Source organism: Trypanosoma grayi, assembly GCF_000691245.1.
Source record: "Trypanosoma grayi strain ANR4 Tgr_369_V1, whole genome shotgun sequence".
NCBI lineage: Eukaryota > Euglenozoa > Kinetoplastea > Trypanosomatida > Trypanosomatidae > Trypanosoma > Trypanosoma grayi.
This window is the reverse complement of record NW_008825988.1, coordinates 1308-16201: the sequence shown is the minus strand read 5'-3', so window position 1 is coordinate 16201 and position 14894 is coordinate 1308. Positions and strand designations below refer to the sequence as shown.

Genomic DNA, 14894 nt, shown 5'->3' with positions numbered 1-14894 from the left:
ACACACACACACACACACAGACACAGACACGGCAAAAACATTTGAGGGACATACAGCCAGGGTGGAAGGGAATCTTTTTTTTTTTGTTTGTGGTGGCGGGAGTTGGTCTGCCCTCTTGGCGGTTTCTTTTTTCCCGCTGCGGTGGTGACTCTCATTGACCGTCGCGTCCAAATCCTGCACCATGCAGTGATTTAAAAAAAAAGATGTAAGTTGTGAAACTAAAAAAAAAACGATGTGTACTTGCTTACTGTTGTGTTGACGCGAAACAGAAATATTGACCAGTGTGTTCCTTTTCTCATTCTTCCATAGTAAGCAGGGCGAGACAAAAATGCCACTTGCGCCATCAGCCTCGCGCGTCCAGGGTGGTCTTGGGACAGCAGACGACACTCCACAGCTTCCCCCACCGGATATGGCGATGGTGCAGAAGATGATCAACGATGCTGTAGCAAAGGCACATGTGAAACAACAGAAGGAATCGAAGATGCAGAAGGGCCCGAGGGGTGCAGAGGGAATCGCTGCTCACCGTTCAGGTGCTTCGAAGTGGAACAACGCCTCCTCCGTGTGCAAACGCTGGAGCGCACCCACGTACGTGTTGGATTTTGCTTGGGCATTCCTTTTAACCTTCCTTGCAATTTACTTTGTGGTGGCAGGGTACTCGCTTTACCGCAAGGTGAGCATTGCCCGTGACGCGCTATAGAGGTGCTGATTGAGTGTTTGCGCGGATTTCGTCCCCCAATCGCCTGAGACACACCGTCGGCCTTTTTTTACTCTCACTCACACTGTGTCTGCGTGTATCCATATTCCCTCGGTTTTCTTTGCCTCCTGGCACTCATGACGCTACTGCCGGTTTATTTAATGCGCCTTGGTGAGTGCTCTTTTCCAAGTGGCCTGCTTTTCCCCCCCTTTCTGTGACTCTGTGCTAGGGGTGACGCAGGTGAAGTGAGTACCGAAGGGGGTTTTACATATGCATCAATCATCGAAATCTGACCGTCCCGGCATTCTCGCCAAGTGCTTTGGGAACGCGGAGGTCGTTTACTCCAGGGAAACGACGGCGCGTCTGACCGACTTCGCTGGGACGTTCCTTGTCGCGGTTTTTGCCATTTATTTCACTGTCGGTGGATATTTGCTTTACCGCGAGGCGGCATTGTCAGCGTAGTGGAGGTTCGTGAATAGTACTCTGCAGCTCTCTAGAGGCCCACACACACCACACGTGTATAATGAGCTGTGAGTGGAGTGGGCATCCGCGCTGTGGCACCGCTGTGATCTGTAAGAGCTAACACCGGCACACGTGCATACATCCTTTTTTTTTTCTTTCCTTCTGTCTCTGGATGCTGATCCGCCTTGCTCTTCCAAGGCGTGCTTCTCCCACTTTGCCTCTTGTCTCAGAACAAGTCTTTGAATCTACAATTTCTTGGCCGAGGCGACGCGACGGGGCGGGGCCCGCAATCATCGGTCATCTGTATTCCCGATCGGTGTCACCGCGCCGTGCGAGACGGGACAGTTGACAGCCGAACTGAGGTGCCATTTGAAGGAATTGCTCTGACGAGCCATGTCCACCAATGACGCTGACGGCCACACAGGGTCAGAGAACGCAAAATCTCTTTCGTTTGGACAAGTCATCGGCGTGACGGACAACGGTGTACCTGTTTTCTCCAACGGTGACAAGGCATTTTGCAGCAATGAGATATCTGTTGCCCCAAATGCGAAGCATATCGGCATTGTACACCCCGTAGTGATCACGAACGCGTATGAAAAACTTGGGTACAAATGGCTGGCTCTGGAGTTTGCGCGGCGATATTTAGCCATGACAAAAGGCCTTTGGCTCGCTTCTGTACCAACAGCAGAGGAGTTGTGGGATGCTGATGATGTGGTGACCGAGATACCGAGCGGCGTGCCTGTGACCGTCAGTCGTGAGAAGAATGGGGCAACCACAAATATGCCATCCGCTGGCGACCTATTCGTATGGGGCCGCTCAGCGACGATGCCCTTTGGGCACCTGGGCGTTGTGACTCATAGTTCTAACAGCTGGGTTCGTATTGCCGAGCAGAACAATGCGTTCGAACGCTGGCCTGCTGGGGAAAACTACAGTCGCCAGATTGAGCGGAGAGTGAGGGACGACGGGATTGTTGAGTTTGTCGATGAGGACCAGTTGCTTGGTTGGATAAATATTCAGGTACCAGCATACGACTTTAATCGTGGTGACCTCCCTGACAACTATCGACACATACTCAGCTCTGGTCACATTGCCAGATATCACGTGGAGCGTGAAGTTACATTGCCGTGGGTAAACACCGCCGAACGTTGCGACTTCTTTCTTAAGAGGTCTTTGACGATAGATGGGAATATGGGAGATAATGCCATGGCCCAAGAAAAAGACGTACCTGACGGATACTACCTCATGGACTATGACATGTGGAGCCGCTTTCGATACGCAGCAAATTCGTTACATGAGGTTGCAATGGAGGCCACGCGTCGCATTCTCAACGATCCCGATTCAGAAACACTTCTTATACATTACTTCGGTGTTCCAAAAGAGTTACATCAGCAGCTACACAAATGCTTTAAAACCACTCCCTCAATGTGCGGTCGCTTTGACTTTGGCTACAATGGCAAGGACGTCATTATGCTGGAATACAACTGTGACTCATCGGCTGCTATGCTAGAATGCGGTGACACTCAGGAAAAAATGGCACGCCACTACGGATTGAATATAGGTACATCCACGGGCTCCTTTCTCTTTACAAAGATTGTGAATTACTTCAAATGTTTGCTTCAAGACGAGTACCTCTGCCCATCACACGAGTTGATCCACTTTATGATTGATGATAACGATGAGGAGAGATATACCGCGCTGTACGCAATGAATGCAGCAGAAACGGCTGGGTTCCGCACCAAGCTGTGCGTTAAGCTCACAGACTTCCGTTACGCGGCGTCAAGCACCTCGTCTGTCTCATCCCCACACGAAACAGATCATCCAACGATTGTTGATCTTGAGAACGAGGAGGTTCTTTTAGTTTGGAAAACCTGGGCGTGGGACACGGTGTTACACCAGTACGCCGAGCAACATGTACAAGAGGGAATCCGTTTTTTGTCAAAGCCGTCACTCTCTGACATTCTGTTGAACGAGCGAATACGCGTTTTGGAGCCCTTCTGGAAGGCTGTGACGGGAAGCAAGGCCATTCTTCCTTTCATGCACGCTGTGGCGCCGCGCCACCCAAATATGGTTCCTGCCAGCTTTCAGCGGACGAAGGAGATAATATCGGGTCACTATCTTTCGAAACCGGTGAACGGCCGTGCAGGGCAGAACATATTGATGTATGATCCCGAAACGGATAAAGACGTCTTGGCTGCTGCGCCATCAACCGATGAGGCGCCAGCGCTCTCTCGCTCCGTGTCTATTCATTTATTCGATGACACACCTGCAAACCTGGGTTGCACGTCTTTGGATGAAGGTAACGAGAGTTCGACAGGGAGGTTCTTTGAATCTGCTGTTGTTTACCAAAGCCGTATCTTCCTCTCCAGGTACGAGCAGAAGTACTTCCCTATATTTTGCGGCTGGTCGGTGGGAGGGGAGTTTGGGGGTATCGTGGTGCGAGAGGACACCTCAAAGATCACAAAGCTCGCCAGTCTCGTTGTGCCCGCCCGTGTGGTGCGGGAGCACACGCCGCTGAGGGCCGCGCGCAGTGGCGCTGAGAACGGGGAGGCGCAGCTCGTGTATGACAAGCAAACCAAAAACAAACTTGCATGACTAAGCAAAGAGGCATAGTATACAATGTCCCCACCTGAAATGCCGTTAACGGGGGGTTTTCCGTCTTTTTTTTTCGGCGTTCTTCTTTTTTTCTTTTTCTTTCTTTCTTTCTAGAGCAGAGACTGATCTCCTTTGATGTGTATTTGCGAGCGAGAGCTTCTCCCTGTGGGCCTGGAGGGCGGCTTGTATCTCTGTTCTTTGCCTCTCTCTTGATGGCGACTGTTATTTTTTAGTTTTGCTTTGAGGGGCGGCCTTCTTCTGCCTTTTCTTGTTTCTATTTATTTGTATGTTTGTTCTTGCGCTACCAGCTCCGTCTTGTGAGGTATGCCCCGGTGCGTTGAGTGCAACTTCAATATCGCACGCATTGTCCACCCAGAGACGGAGGTGGTTGAGAAGTGTGCCGCGTGTGGCCGCTGCTGCGACAGGTACTACGAATTCGCTTACGTTCAGAAGTGGATTGATATTGTTATTTTGGAAAGACGTGCCTGGATCCATGTCTTATTCAACCAGAAAGAACTCTTTTTACCACTGTTGCTATCGGCATTACTCTCATGCTTGATGGAGGCCTATGTGGTGCGAACAACATCGGTTTACGACAATTTGCGCAACAGCAAGTTCTACTTGCCGGCGCCCTTGGACAGTAATTTAACCGCAACGGAAAGCCTTCAACTTGTGCGGAACCTGCGACAGGACGTGATGCCGCTAATGATGTACTTGAGCACGTGGCCCACACTCTTTCTGTACGCTTGCGTGGAGTACTTCCTCTGCCTCATCGTTGCCATTTGGGTCGGTGTACGCTCGCATGGTGGCGGGGGCTCTGGGGAGGACGATGCGATGGTCACGTGGGCGACAGCGGTGAGCCTTGCTTACACGGCGAAGCTGGGATATCTGGTCTTCCTGGTCTGGCGCATTCCCATCCCTTTAGCAGTTGTTGTAGACTTTGTCTTCCTCATGTGGGCGATACAGGGATTTAGTGTTACGGCCAACCACTCCACTCGTTTCTTCCCAGTCGTCGCCGTGGCTTTGTGCGCCTTCACGCGGGTCCTCTTTCGTCACATCACGGGATGGAGCCCGCAACTCATCTACTAATGTTTTTGTTTTCTGTTCCGCGGTGTGCGATGTGGCCACGCCGAACTCCACTTCTTCTGTGACGTCTTCACGATGTCTCCTTGGTCTTTTTTCTTTTTTTGTTCCGACTTGCCTTTTTCTCTGCTTCATTTTTCTTTTTCTTTTCTACTGCTCCATCCCATTCGCTGCGGCCTGCAGAATCCCCGCAAAGCGCAATTCTGCAATGGAAGCGAAGCTTGTTTTCTGCACCCACTCCCTCAGGGAGTCGCCGTCGAGTCTCCCATCGGCTCTGAGGGTCGATGGCAACTCCGTGAGCTTCAGGTGCCCCCAGCCCTTAAAGGATGCCGGCTTCCCAGTCGGCGATGCCTCTTTCAACGTGGATGCCGCGCTTGACGACCCCCAGTCAAGCAAAATTGTACAAAAGACCTTTTCTTCCGCTGCCTCGGAATTCATTCAGAAGCGCAAGAACTTGGTGGTATTCAGTTACGGCGTGCGCGCAACTCCAAAACGGCAGTTGATGTACGGTTCCAGATCTGGTGAGGGTTACGCGGCGAAGGTGATCGCCGATGCTGTGCAGGCTGGAACCGGAAAGGGCATTTTTGTTCTCTCTTGCTACGCCATCGGTGTATCGGAACACCTTGCCGATCTTCTGAATGCCAACAATGAACTGGGAGTTGTTGTCGACTCCGTGAAGGAGGGGCCCCGTGTTCGAATGATTGAGCGCCTTCGCGTGTCGTCGGCTGGAGATGTTCGTTCAGCTATGAACACTATTGTGAAGAACTACGAGAATATGTTTGCCTCAGTGCTATGTGAAAAACAGCCAACACCTGAGCTTGAAGCCCTCCCCCCTTACCTGCCTGACACAATTGTTCTTCAGCTGTACCGCTACGATGATGAAGAGGCGTTCAACGATTACATGGATGCGAACTCCATGACTTTTATTTCCCTGGGGGATGCTGAGCGGCCTGTTCTCTGTGGGATTGATGGACCAATGCAGCAGCTGTATGAAAAAACACAGCGAACACTGGTATCGGCGACTGGGATAGTCTCCAGTATTCGTTGCAGCCGACTGCGTATTCCGTTTGGAAAGTCAAAACTGAGCCAGTTGCTGCGTCGTGCGTACAACTCCGAGAAGGGAAACCCCAACAACAGCCTCAACGAGTCGACAAACACAGCTTTCATTGTCCATGCATTCTCGGACGCCGTGTGGGCTGAAGAGTCCTACCACGCTCTTTCCATGACCCGGCGCGTCAGCAGTATCCTTGGCTCCACTGGTATTGGCTCTATGACGCGTGATCTCGCCGTTGACAAATGGCGCCTTGATCAGGACGTGATGGAGTTGCGGGACGAGCTCATCATTGCCCGCACTGTGTATGACTACAAGCCGTGTATCTATGAACAGCCGAAGCCTATTACGAATATACGAGAGGAGGAGTTGAAGCGAATCAACGCCATTCAATCGAAGCGTGAAGAAGCGCGTGAAAAGCAGCTCAGCTTGGTTCGTGAACGTGCCAAACATGATGCCGACAAAATGATCAAGGAACTTGAGGCAAAGACGGGGACCACCTTGGCGGAGTTGGAGAAAACACTTGAGGCCAAAAAGAAGGAGAATGCCGCCCTGCATGCAGACCGCGAGAAACGCATCAAGGACTACGAGCAGACGCTGGAGAAGATTCGAAAGAAGAAGCAGGAGGAAGAGAGTGTTGCTGAAAAATTGAAGGAGGAAATGCTTCAGCTCGAGCAGGAGCTTAATATACGCCAGAGTGCTATTGAGGGTAAACAGAAGCAATTGGAGATGATCCGGCTCGACAAGGCAAAGGGACGGGAGGCTATCCTCAAGGAGAGGCAGTCCATCCAGGCGATGCGCAAGACAGTACTGGAAGAGCGGCGCCGTCAACGGAAACAGTGGATCAATCAAATCGAAGAGATCAATGCCAAGGTGCTTGAACAAGTACGTCTGCTGGCTGAGGAGAGGAAAAAGAACGGCGAGCAAGCTACAGCCAAAGAAGACGCAGCTGAAAAGTCCGTCATGGCGGACATCAAGACAGTCGAGGAATATTTGCCGAAACTCATCTCCCTGGAGGACATCCCCGTCAACCCGGAGGAAACCGAAACCATCCGTCGCCAATTTGATGAGGTCTTCGAACAGGAAAAGCAAACATACCTTACAAAGATTGAAGAGGAAAAGTCTCGCAAGGAGAAGCTGGAGCGCGGTCTCGAGGCATACCGACAGCGCTTGCTCGAGGCTTACCAAGCCAAGAAGCAAGAAAGGATTCACGATGCTGCGGCCAAAGAACAACACCTCAGCTCTCTTGTGGATCAGGTGCTGACGTACTTGCGCAATGGTATCCGCATGACAAAGATCTCAAGCAGAGCAAATGTTCGCCGACGCTTCTACTTTCTCTCCGAGGATTGCAAGCGTATTCATTCCTGTGAGCTGGATCACCAGGGAGCGCCCATAAGTCGCAGGAAGCCTCCAGTTACTATATGGATAAAGGACATCAAACGTGTTGTCGTTGGCCTCTACACAAATTCTTTTGTGAACTTCAGCAGCGAAGCACAACTGGCAAAAGTGCGCCCAGAGGCTGTTACTGACAGTGGGACGTACCGCCACGATCCCACGCAAAGTATTACTCCATCTAACCTCGGTCTGAACAACTACCGCGCGTTTGCACTTCTACTTCGTGGTGAAAAGTCATTGGAGGTTGTTTGTGAGACAGACAGCGACTGTGAAGCCTGGCTTGTTGCTCTGAAACGCCTGCTTCACTTCAAGACTCCGGTCGAAAGGATCCTTGAAGAACGGCTTGCTGTGATGAGGGAATCGCATGTGCAGCCAAACGACAACGCTGTGGACATCAGGTGGGGTGGCTCACTTGACATTCGAAATATGCGTGGATTTGTTTCCTTGTCCCCCGAAGAGGCATCACTTTGCAGTGAGAACCATATTCCTCCTGCGCTCTTCCTTCGTGTCAAGCAGGAGATGTCCGAGAAGTCTCAGATGAACACAATCACTGTCTATGATATTCGGGTCTCCTCAGGTTTGGACCTGTTTCGCTCTGGCCAACTTTACGACTACTTGTGCGAAAAGCGTATCGTTCCGCTGCCGTACTAAGGGGAAGAGGATGGCTTGATTTTCTATTTTGTTTTTTTTTTATTACTGTTATTTTGCTTTTTTTACATTTTGAGGCAAATTTGGTAGCGAAACAAAAAAAAAATGACATTGTAGAGAAGGGTGCCATTGGAGTCACATTTGGCTTTGGCACACGAAGTGATAGTAGACCAAGAGGGAAGATAAAAGGAAAAGAAAAGGGGTTGGGGTCCGATAGTTCTTCTATTATTGTTGTTCTTGTTGGTAGAGAGTGAAGAAGCTTGTTTCGTGTATCTGCCTTCATCCTTGTCGTCCTTGAGACTAGGCCAGTGCGTAGTTGTTTTCCGTTGTTGTTGTTGTTGCTTCCACTAGAATGTCTGCTGCTGGCAGGTAGGGGCACAGTAATATGACAGTAGCCGACTGGTGTGAGTGGGGTTAATTGTGTGGCTACGCATCGTTAAAGGAGGACTCTCATTCCAGCATACTTGGGTGGCGCTTTGCTTTCATTCTGCCGCGTGTAATCATAGTTCCACAATGAAATGCGTTGAGATAAGCCGTGGAGTTGGCTGTCGGCCACGCTCATCGCACGAGAGCGGGTGCGTTGACACAGTTTATTTGAGTTCCCATTGATGAAAGCTTTTGATGAGCACAACAGTCAATGTCTTGGTGCTATTTCTGGTTGACGAGCAAAGATACGTTCAAAACTGCAATGAATATGACGTGACCCATTTCATATGGGTGGATGAAAATGATTTGGGGATTTCTCTGCTTGCGCCCGCTGTGGCGTGCTGGGAGAGATACCCAGTGCAATGATCTTGTAATTTGCCGAGGTCTCTTGTGCCGTGGCATAATGAGAGGTTCCTTACGCTGTTATGACTAAATACGCCACCGCGGTGTCCTGGACTCCCTTCTGGTTGTATATATATATATTTTTTTTTGTAGTATCGGTGTTGCAAATTAACCCCAGCGAGGAACGATGGCACCGATTGAACACCCGGGAAGTGGACGTAATGACACCAAGGAGTCTCCCACTGTTGCTGCGTCAAATGATGGGTCACCGAGGTGATTGGGGTCGAGGACCGAGACGTATAAGACCGATAACACTCGGTGACTTTTTTCTCTGTCAGCGGTGGCATGTATGTGACAGCGAAGTTTTGTTTCAATACCATAGTAATAGAAGTCCTTTTTCTTGTATCTTCTCAACTGTCATTGATGGCCCCGCTCCACCCGCCATCATCGTGGAGCATGCCCATTGCCACTTACGGATGATGTGGAATCGAAACCCTGTGTTGTCTCTTATTGTTGTTTTGGTTAACTGTGTATTTCGTTATCCGTTGCGTTGTGTCTCCCCGGTGAGGGAGCTCGCGCTGAAGGATTCGGGTGACCGTTTTTCTCCACCCGAGATCTCCCAGACTGACTGGCCCAGTCTTGGGCAAATCATTGCTGAGAGGTGATGCACTTTGTTGTTGAGTGGGGCATTAGACCAATCAAATAATCAAGCAGAGCTGGGGGACGAGCAACCCCCGATCCTGCATGATAGACGTTTCATCTGCATGTGAATGCCCCCGAGAGCACTACCTTTCCACTACAAGAGAGTGCTGGAGAAGCATTTTTGAAAAGCATAGCTTCTCCAGATTGCTCCCGTCCACAGCAAAGTGAAATCAGAGTCTCTTGAGGAGTGGACAGCTCAGTAAGTGCAGGTTCCTCATGGAACGTCATGCAGTGTGCGCGTTGGCTCGGTTTCAGAGTATCCGGCCTGAATCCATGTGCGACAATGCGGCGCCTTGTGAGCCAGCATTTGCTGCGGCACTGCGTGCCCATACGTTGGACATACAAAGTCAGTAAGAGGCATACCCACAGAGAAATATCATTCCGTGGCTCCCAGGGTTTCCAATTGGTGGGTATCCCTTTTCCCTCATGGAATCTTCTGCGGTGCGACGCCACTGGATTGATATGGGTGAACCATTGCAAGCATTCCACACGTTGTTTTTTCCCTCTACTGCTCCGGTGCTGATGGGTCAGGTGTCTCGCGCTTTATCAGGCCTTTTGTTGGGGGAGAGGGAGGGAAGTATCCCTCCTTTTACGCTTCGAAAGCAGTTGTTGTGCTTCTTGGGGACATTTCTATTTTATTGCAACGAATTTTGGATAGGGAGTGTTCTCCCTCTTTCACTTGACGGGGCTCGTTTTGGTACTGTCCGCTTCGTGGGCCGCTTTATCAAGTCCATCAGGGTGTTTGTATTCCATATGGACATTCATTGCCCCAGCATTGCCAATGACACACACACAGACCACGAAGATGATACGGTGCCCCAGCTAGGCACGTCTGGTCCTGGCACTCTGCGATGCAGTGAGCATAGCTCCGCAAAAGTTCTCCAAGAGGCGAACCTTTGCTGGTGCTTGGTTTCCCTCGAGAATACAGGATTCACTTAACCCTGACACCACGATGAGGTGACCAACATGACCAGAAAAAGATAAAGAATCTTTTCTAAAGTGACGAATTTGAAAGGAGCTTGGCCCTTAACGGGTGCGCGAATGCTCACCGTTTCGGGGATATGCGCCTCGCTAGTTGTGCACTTAATTTTATTTGGCTTTAGCGTCCTCTGGAACAGTGAGTCATATCTCAAAAAAAAAAAGATGATCTTCTCAGGAGATCATCAGACAAGTAGATGCCCATCTGTTTTTTATTATTCCACATGAATGTGTTTCCTTCTTGTGCCGTTGCAAGTATTTTCGAAGGATACGAAATAAAGGAAAACTTGCTTCTTATTTTTTTGTTGCAATCCGACCCACCGCCAACTTCCCTTCCTCATGGCGAAGCCGTGTGGATCGGGGGATCCCAATATCTGCCATTCCCTAAGTCTGCGGAAAACGGTGTGATTCCATCTCCCTTCTATAGCCGTGTATGCTCACATTGTAGATAAGGGATGCCTGTAAGTTGTTTCATTCCTTTTCGGCCTCTTTCTTTTTCTCTTTATAGATCCAAGGACACGGCGACTACACAGCGCATATTTTCATTGACAGATCTGTGGAGAATAAAGACACAAACAAGCAGAACCGTGCTTCCTCGAGCGACGCTCCTCCTCTTGCGCAGGGACATCTGCCTGACGAATCCCAATGGACAGTTTTGTGGCTTCACCGCCCAGTCCGATAACGTGGTTTTGGCCGACGAGCGTAACAGATTGGCGGCAGAGGTGCCAGCGCTGGAGAATAAAAAGGCACAATTACAAGAGGAACCGAAGAGACGGCGACGCTCAGGCGACACCGAATTGAAAACTTGTGCCGTTGGCAGTATGAAATTCCTCCCCACGGAGGAACAGTGTGGCATGTGCGAGATTCGTATTGATGGGAAGGTGCTTGGAGACGACGACCTCAAGGCTCTCCACACATCTAAAACGTTTACCCGAATAGACATTTCCAGCTGCAGTGGCGTCTGTGACGTGCGGCTGCTGGCTGGCTTGAAGCAACTACAGGAACTGCACTTGGGAGTTGATGGTGAGATAGAGAACATCAACTTGCTCAGTCAACTATCAGAGCTGAGAAAGCTATCACTGATCAACACAAACATACAGGATAGCGATGTGCGTTGTCTGGGCCTCATCCAAAAATTGGAGGGACTCTCTCTTCGAAGCTGTTCCCGGGTTACAAGCTGTCAGTGTATCGGTCAACTTCCACTCCTTCGGGTGCTTGATCTGAGCTTTACCGGCGTCACCGATGAAGAACTGCTGGGCCTCAGTACGAGTTGCAGTCTTGTGAAGATTGGACTCTGGGACTGCAGTGACCTTACAGATGTGTCTCCTCTCGCATCCATCGAGACACTGGAAGTGGTGGATCTGGATGGGTGTGAAGGTGTGAAGACTGTTGGTGCCCTTGGCAGGCTGCCTGTCCTGCGTGAGCTTGACTTGAGTTGCAGTGTTATTACAGATAGGGAGTTGCGGGGTATCAGTGCGAGTCGCAGCCTTGTGAGGATCGAGGTCAAAATCTGGAGGGGACTTCCAGATGTGTCTCCTCTCGCATCCATCAAGACACTGAAAGAGGTCGTTCTCTTCGCGTGTGAAAGTGTGAGCGGTGTTCTTGTTTGTATCAGGTCACTTAGCATAGATGAGTTTCGTGAGGGTATATTAAGGAGGAGATAAAGTCATTTAGCACGTGGCAATAATATACTTGTTAGTGTCATCCTCTAAAAGTCATACTCTTTTTGTTTTGAAGAGGTTTTCGTTTTGTCATCGATGTGGTGTAAAGGTTTTTCTTTCCGCGGTCGAAATATATATCATGGAGATATATGCGGTGTGGCTCATGATCTTGTGGTGCTACCCCTGGTGTTCTTTGTGAGCTGCGGTTCCCGGCCGACGATTTCGCTCTGCGCTGTGTTCCTCCTGGGTGAAGAAAGACACTAATACTCGTATGTGCCGGGAACACAAAAGTAACTTTTGGGGGGTGGTGGGCGACGTTCTGTTGCGAATCTTTTGTGCGTTTCATGGGTGAAAAAACTGGAGAGGTAATAAAATGCGGTTTCTTGTTTTTTCCGGTTTCTTGCTTGTTGCTTTGGGAGGGTCTCATTGATCGAAAAGGGCCCCCTCATGCGCCGTTGTTTCTTTTTGTTTGAAGCAGATTACTCCTGGTTGGGCGCAGCTCTCGCAACAGGGGAAGCAGCGCGTGGGAAGTAACAACGCAACATATGATGTGGGGAAGGTGCTTTCCCACTGAAGAGAACGAGGTGGGCTGAGCCATGCGCTTTTTTGTTTGCCTTCCGTTGTACCTGCCACTTTATGCTTGTCACTCTTTTTTTGGTGCTGTCTTCTATTCGAGCAGGCAGGAGAAGGGGCTCCGCGGCTCTTTTACTACTACGGACTGTGCAACGCAGATCCCCCAATGCTATGTGTTGTGGGGTGCCAGAAGTTCGACTGGCGCCACTCTGTCTTGTTATGACTCCTCCGCTTGGAATGTGATTCAATCTCTTGAGGGAGGTGTGCGCCAACTATCTCTTTTCGTTTTGTTGATGAATGTGAAGAGAGCACTGCGTTTCCGCTGCAATGCTCTCTAACCATTCGGCAGGCCCCCCAAAAAAGATTCGTCAAGGTGGCAACATCCATGCTCTGGTTCACCGACACCTCGCTGTACAGAACTGGAGTGTGACAGCTGTGAGGAAAGGAACCAGAGTAACCCCCAGACATTTCTGTGGGCTCGTGGAGGACATGTGTAGCTCTGTGCTTCCTTCTCCGTTATGACCATGTAGGCTATGCTTCCCATGCCTCTCGCGGCTATTTGGCATGCCAATTCCACTGGGAGAAGAAACTTTTCAGTCTGTCGTCCGTAATCACAAGTGGATCGTCATTCAGATGCATTGTCTACTGGGGCATGATGTGTGTGTGTGTGTGTGTGCGTCGACCTGCTAGCTTTTTCTGCTTCTTTGTGTGTGACTCTGTGGAAAAAAGAGGAAAACACCTTTGGGCTGCACAGGGTGCTCTTGATTGGTGTGGCAGGTCCACCTGGGGATATTTGAACGATGCCAGCAGCAGCAGCAACATGCCACTGCCATGAGGAGAAACTGTGCAGGCCCCTGCTCCGAGCTTTGGGCCTTTTTTGCGAGTTGCCCTCGGTGCTCTCCTGGTGTGCGGAGTCGCGGGGATCCAATGCTCAATTTATGGTTGCTGGGGGGTTCTGCTTTATGCAAGCGGAAGAACTTAACATTCGAACTTATCTTGATGTTGGCGGAAACACATGACGCTGTGTGAGGTGTGATGCCTTTGGATGGTCATTAAGATATGTGAGTGTGTGTGTGTGTGCTTTTGAATTCGTCCGGAGGGAAGCAGGTCTGGTTGAGTGAGAAAGTGTGTTGGGTTATATTGCTGCTTCGACGTGTACTTCACCTGCACATGGCCGTTGTGAAGGAATCAATCAAAGAGCCCATCTTACAGAAGTCGACACTGAATCAAGTTGTTGGTGGGTGCTCTTTTTGTTTTTGTTCCTGCATACACTTGTGGTGCTCACCATGTGTTTGAGGAGCAGAGTGAAGGTGGGATTTCCTCTCGTGTTTGTGTGTCATTTGTGGTGAGTGACGATAACAATACTTGGTCTGGTTTCAAGGGGAGTGAGGAAGGTGTGTGCGTGTATTCCTTTTTGAGGGCTTGGCTTCTTCTCCAGCAACACAATAACGATACGAATCATTCTTCAGGCGACAGTGTGGTGGCGTGGTCCCCGCAGACGGTGCCTCAGCATGTGCTTCTGACGGGTGACGCAGGTGACGCTGACACGGGTTNGCATACACTTGTGGTGCTCACCATGTGTTTGAGGAGCAGAGTGAAGGTGGGATTTCCTCTCGTGTTTGTGTGTCATTTGTGGTGAGTGGCGGTGACAATACTTGGGTGTGGCTTCAAGGGAAGTGAGGAAGGGTGTGTGTGTGTGTATTTCTTGTTGAGGGCTTGGCTTCTTTCCAAGCAACACAATACGAATCACCCCGCAGGCGGCAGTGTGGTGGCATGGTCCCCGCAGACGGTGCCGCAGCATGTGCTTCTGACGAGTGCCGCAGGCGACGCTGACACGCTGGCCACCTGGCGTGTCTCTTGGAGAGGCGCAACAGACATTGAGGGGATTGTTGGTGCAAAGAGTATTGGGGCAGCTGTGTAGTGGTTGTGCTGAGGTGCAGGGGGGAGAGTGAGAAACCCCAAAGAAGTGTGTACAGAAAAAGTACTGATAAAACACAGTGATCTCATCAGGAGGCACAAGTGATGTCTCTTCACTGGTATGGGAGTAGAAAACCCAAGTACACAAGCATGGAGAAGTGTCTACTGTACAAGTTCTTTTGTTGCTGATTGTCTGTGCTCTTCGTGCTATTTTCTGCGTTTTGATTCTTTTTTGCTGAACCAAGACAAGCAGCTCCTAGTAGGACTATTAATGCGATCAAAGAACATGAAGCACATGGAAGGGAAATCGCAGTTGACACATCTACGGTGTTGCAAGATACCAAAGAGCATTGACAACTGCAATCTCGGC

At 50.2% G+C, this 14894-nt stretch overlaps 9 protein-coding genes across 9 annotated transcripts; 7 read left to right on the top strand and 2 right to left on the bottom strand.

Moving 5' to 3' along the window:
* Positions 1–328: 328 nt before the first annotated feature.
* Positions 329–697, top strand: DQ04_03691090 (hypothetical protein; the record flags this gene model as incomplete). The annotated part of the gene is made up of 1 exon (XM_009313039.1): positions 329–697. One exon carries the CDS (start codon positions 329–331, stop codon positions 695–697), a length of 369 nt encoding a protein of 122 aa, XP_009311314.1.
* Positions 698–1549: 852 nt separating this feature from the next.
* DQ04_03691080 (putative trypanothione synthetase) lies at positions 1550–3748 on the top strand (the record flags this gene model as incomplete). Its single annotated transcript, XM_009313038.1, has 1 exon — positions 1550–3748. The coding sequence occupies one exon, from the start codon at positions 1550–1552 to the stop codon at positions 3746–3748; it is 2199 nt and encodes a 732-aa protein (XP_009311313.1).
* Positions 3749–4072: 324 nt separating this feature from the next.
* DQ04_03691070 (protein ARV1) lies at positions 4073–4837 on the top strand (the record flags this gene model as incomplete). The annotated part of the gene is made up of 1 exon (XM_009313037.1): positions 4073–4837. One exon carries the CDS (start codon positions 4073–4075, stop codon positions 4835–4837), a length of 765 nt encoding a protein of 254 aa, XP_009311312.1.
* A 202-nt stretch (positions 4838–5039) lies between these two features.
* On the top strand, positions 5040–7928 carry DQ04_03691060 (putative kinesin; the record flags this gene model as incomplete). Its single annotated transcript, XM_009313036.1, has 1 exon — positions 5040–7928. One exon carries the CDS (start codon positions 5040–5042, stop codon positions 7926–7928), a length of 2889 nt encoding a protein of 962 aa, XP_009311311.1.
* A 986-nt stretch (positions 7929–8914) lies between these two features.
* Positions 8915–9358, top strand: DQ04_03691050 (hypothetical protein; the record flags this gene model as incomplete). Its single annotated transcript, XM_009313035.1, has 1 exon — positions 8915–9358. One exon carries the CDS (start codon positions 8915–8917, stop codon positions 9356–9358), a length of 444 nt encoding a protein of 147 aa, XP_009311310.1.
* Positions 9359–9821: 463 nt separating this feature from the next.
* DQ04_03691040 (hypothetical protein) lies at positions 9822–10334 on the top strand (the record flags this gene model as incomplete). Its single annotated transcript, XM_009313034.1, has 1 exon — positions 9822–10334. One exon carries the CDS (start codon positions 9822–9824, stop codon positions 10332–10334), a length of 513 nt encoding a protein of 170 aa, XP_009311309.1.
* An 860-nt stretch (positions 10335–11194) lies between these two features.
* Positions 11195–12037, top strand: DQ04_03691030 (leucine-rich repeat protein (LRRP); the record flags this gene model as incomplete). The annotated part of the gene is made up of 1 exon (XM_009313033.1): positions 11195–12037. One exon carries the CDS (start codon positions 11195–11197, stop codon positions 12035–12037), a length of 843 nt encoding a protein of 280 aa, XP_009311308.1.
* Positions 12038–12745: 708 nt separating this feature from the next.
* DQ04_03691020 (hypothetical protein) lies at positions 12746–13075 on the bottom strand (the record flags this gene model as incomplete). Its single annotated transcript, XM_009313032.1, has 1 exon — positions 12746–13075. The coding sequence occupies one exon, from the start codon at positions 13073–13075 to the stop codon at positions 12746–12748; it is 330 nt and encodes a 109-aa protein (XP_009311307.1).
* A 997-nt stretch (positions 13076–14072) lies between these two features.
* DQ04_03691010 (hypothetical protein) lies at positions 14073–14408 on the bottom strand (the record flags this gene model as incomplete). Its single annotated transcript, XM_009313031.1, has 1 exon — positions 14073–14408. The coding sequence occupies one exon, from the start codon at positions 14406–14408 to the stop codon at positions 14073–14075; it is 336 nt and encodes a 111-aa protein (XP_009311306.1).
* Between the last annotated feature and the right edge of the window lie 486 nt (positions 14409–14894).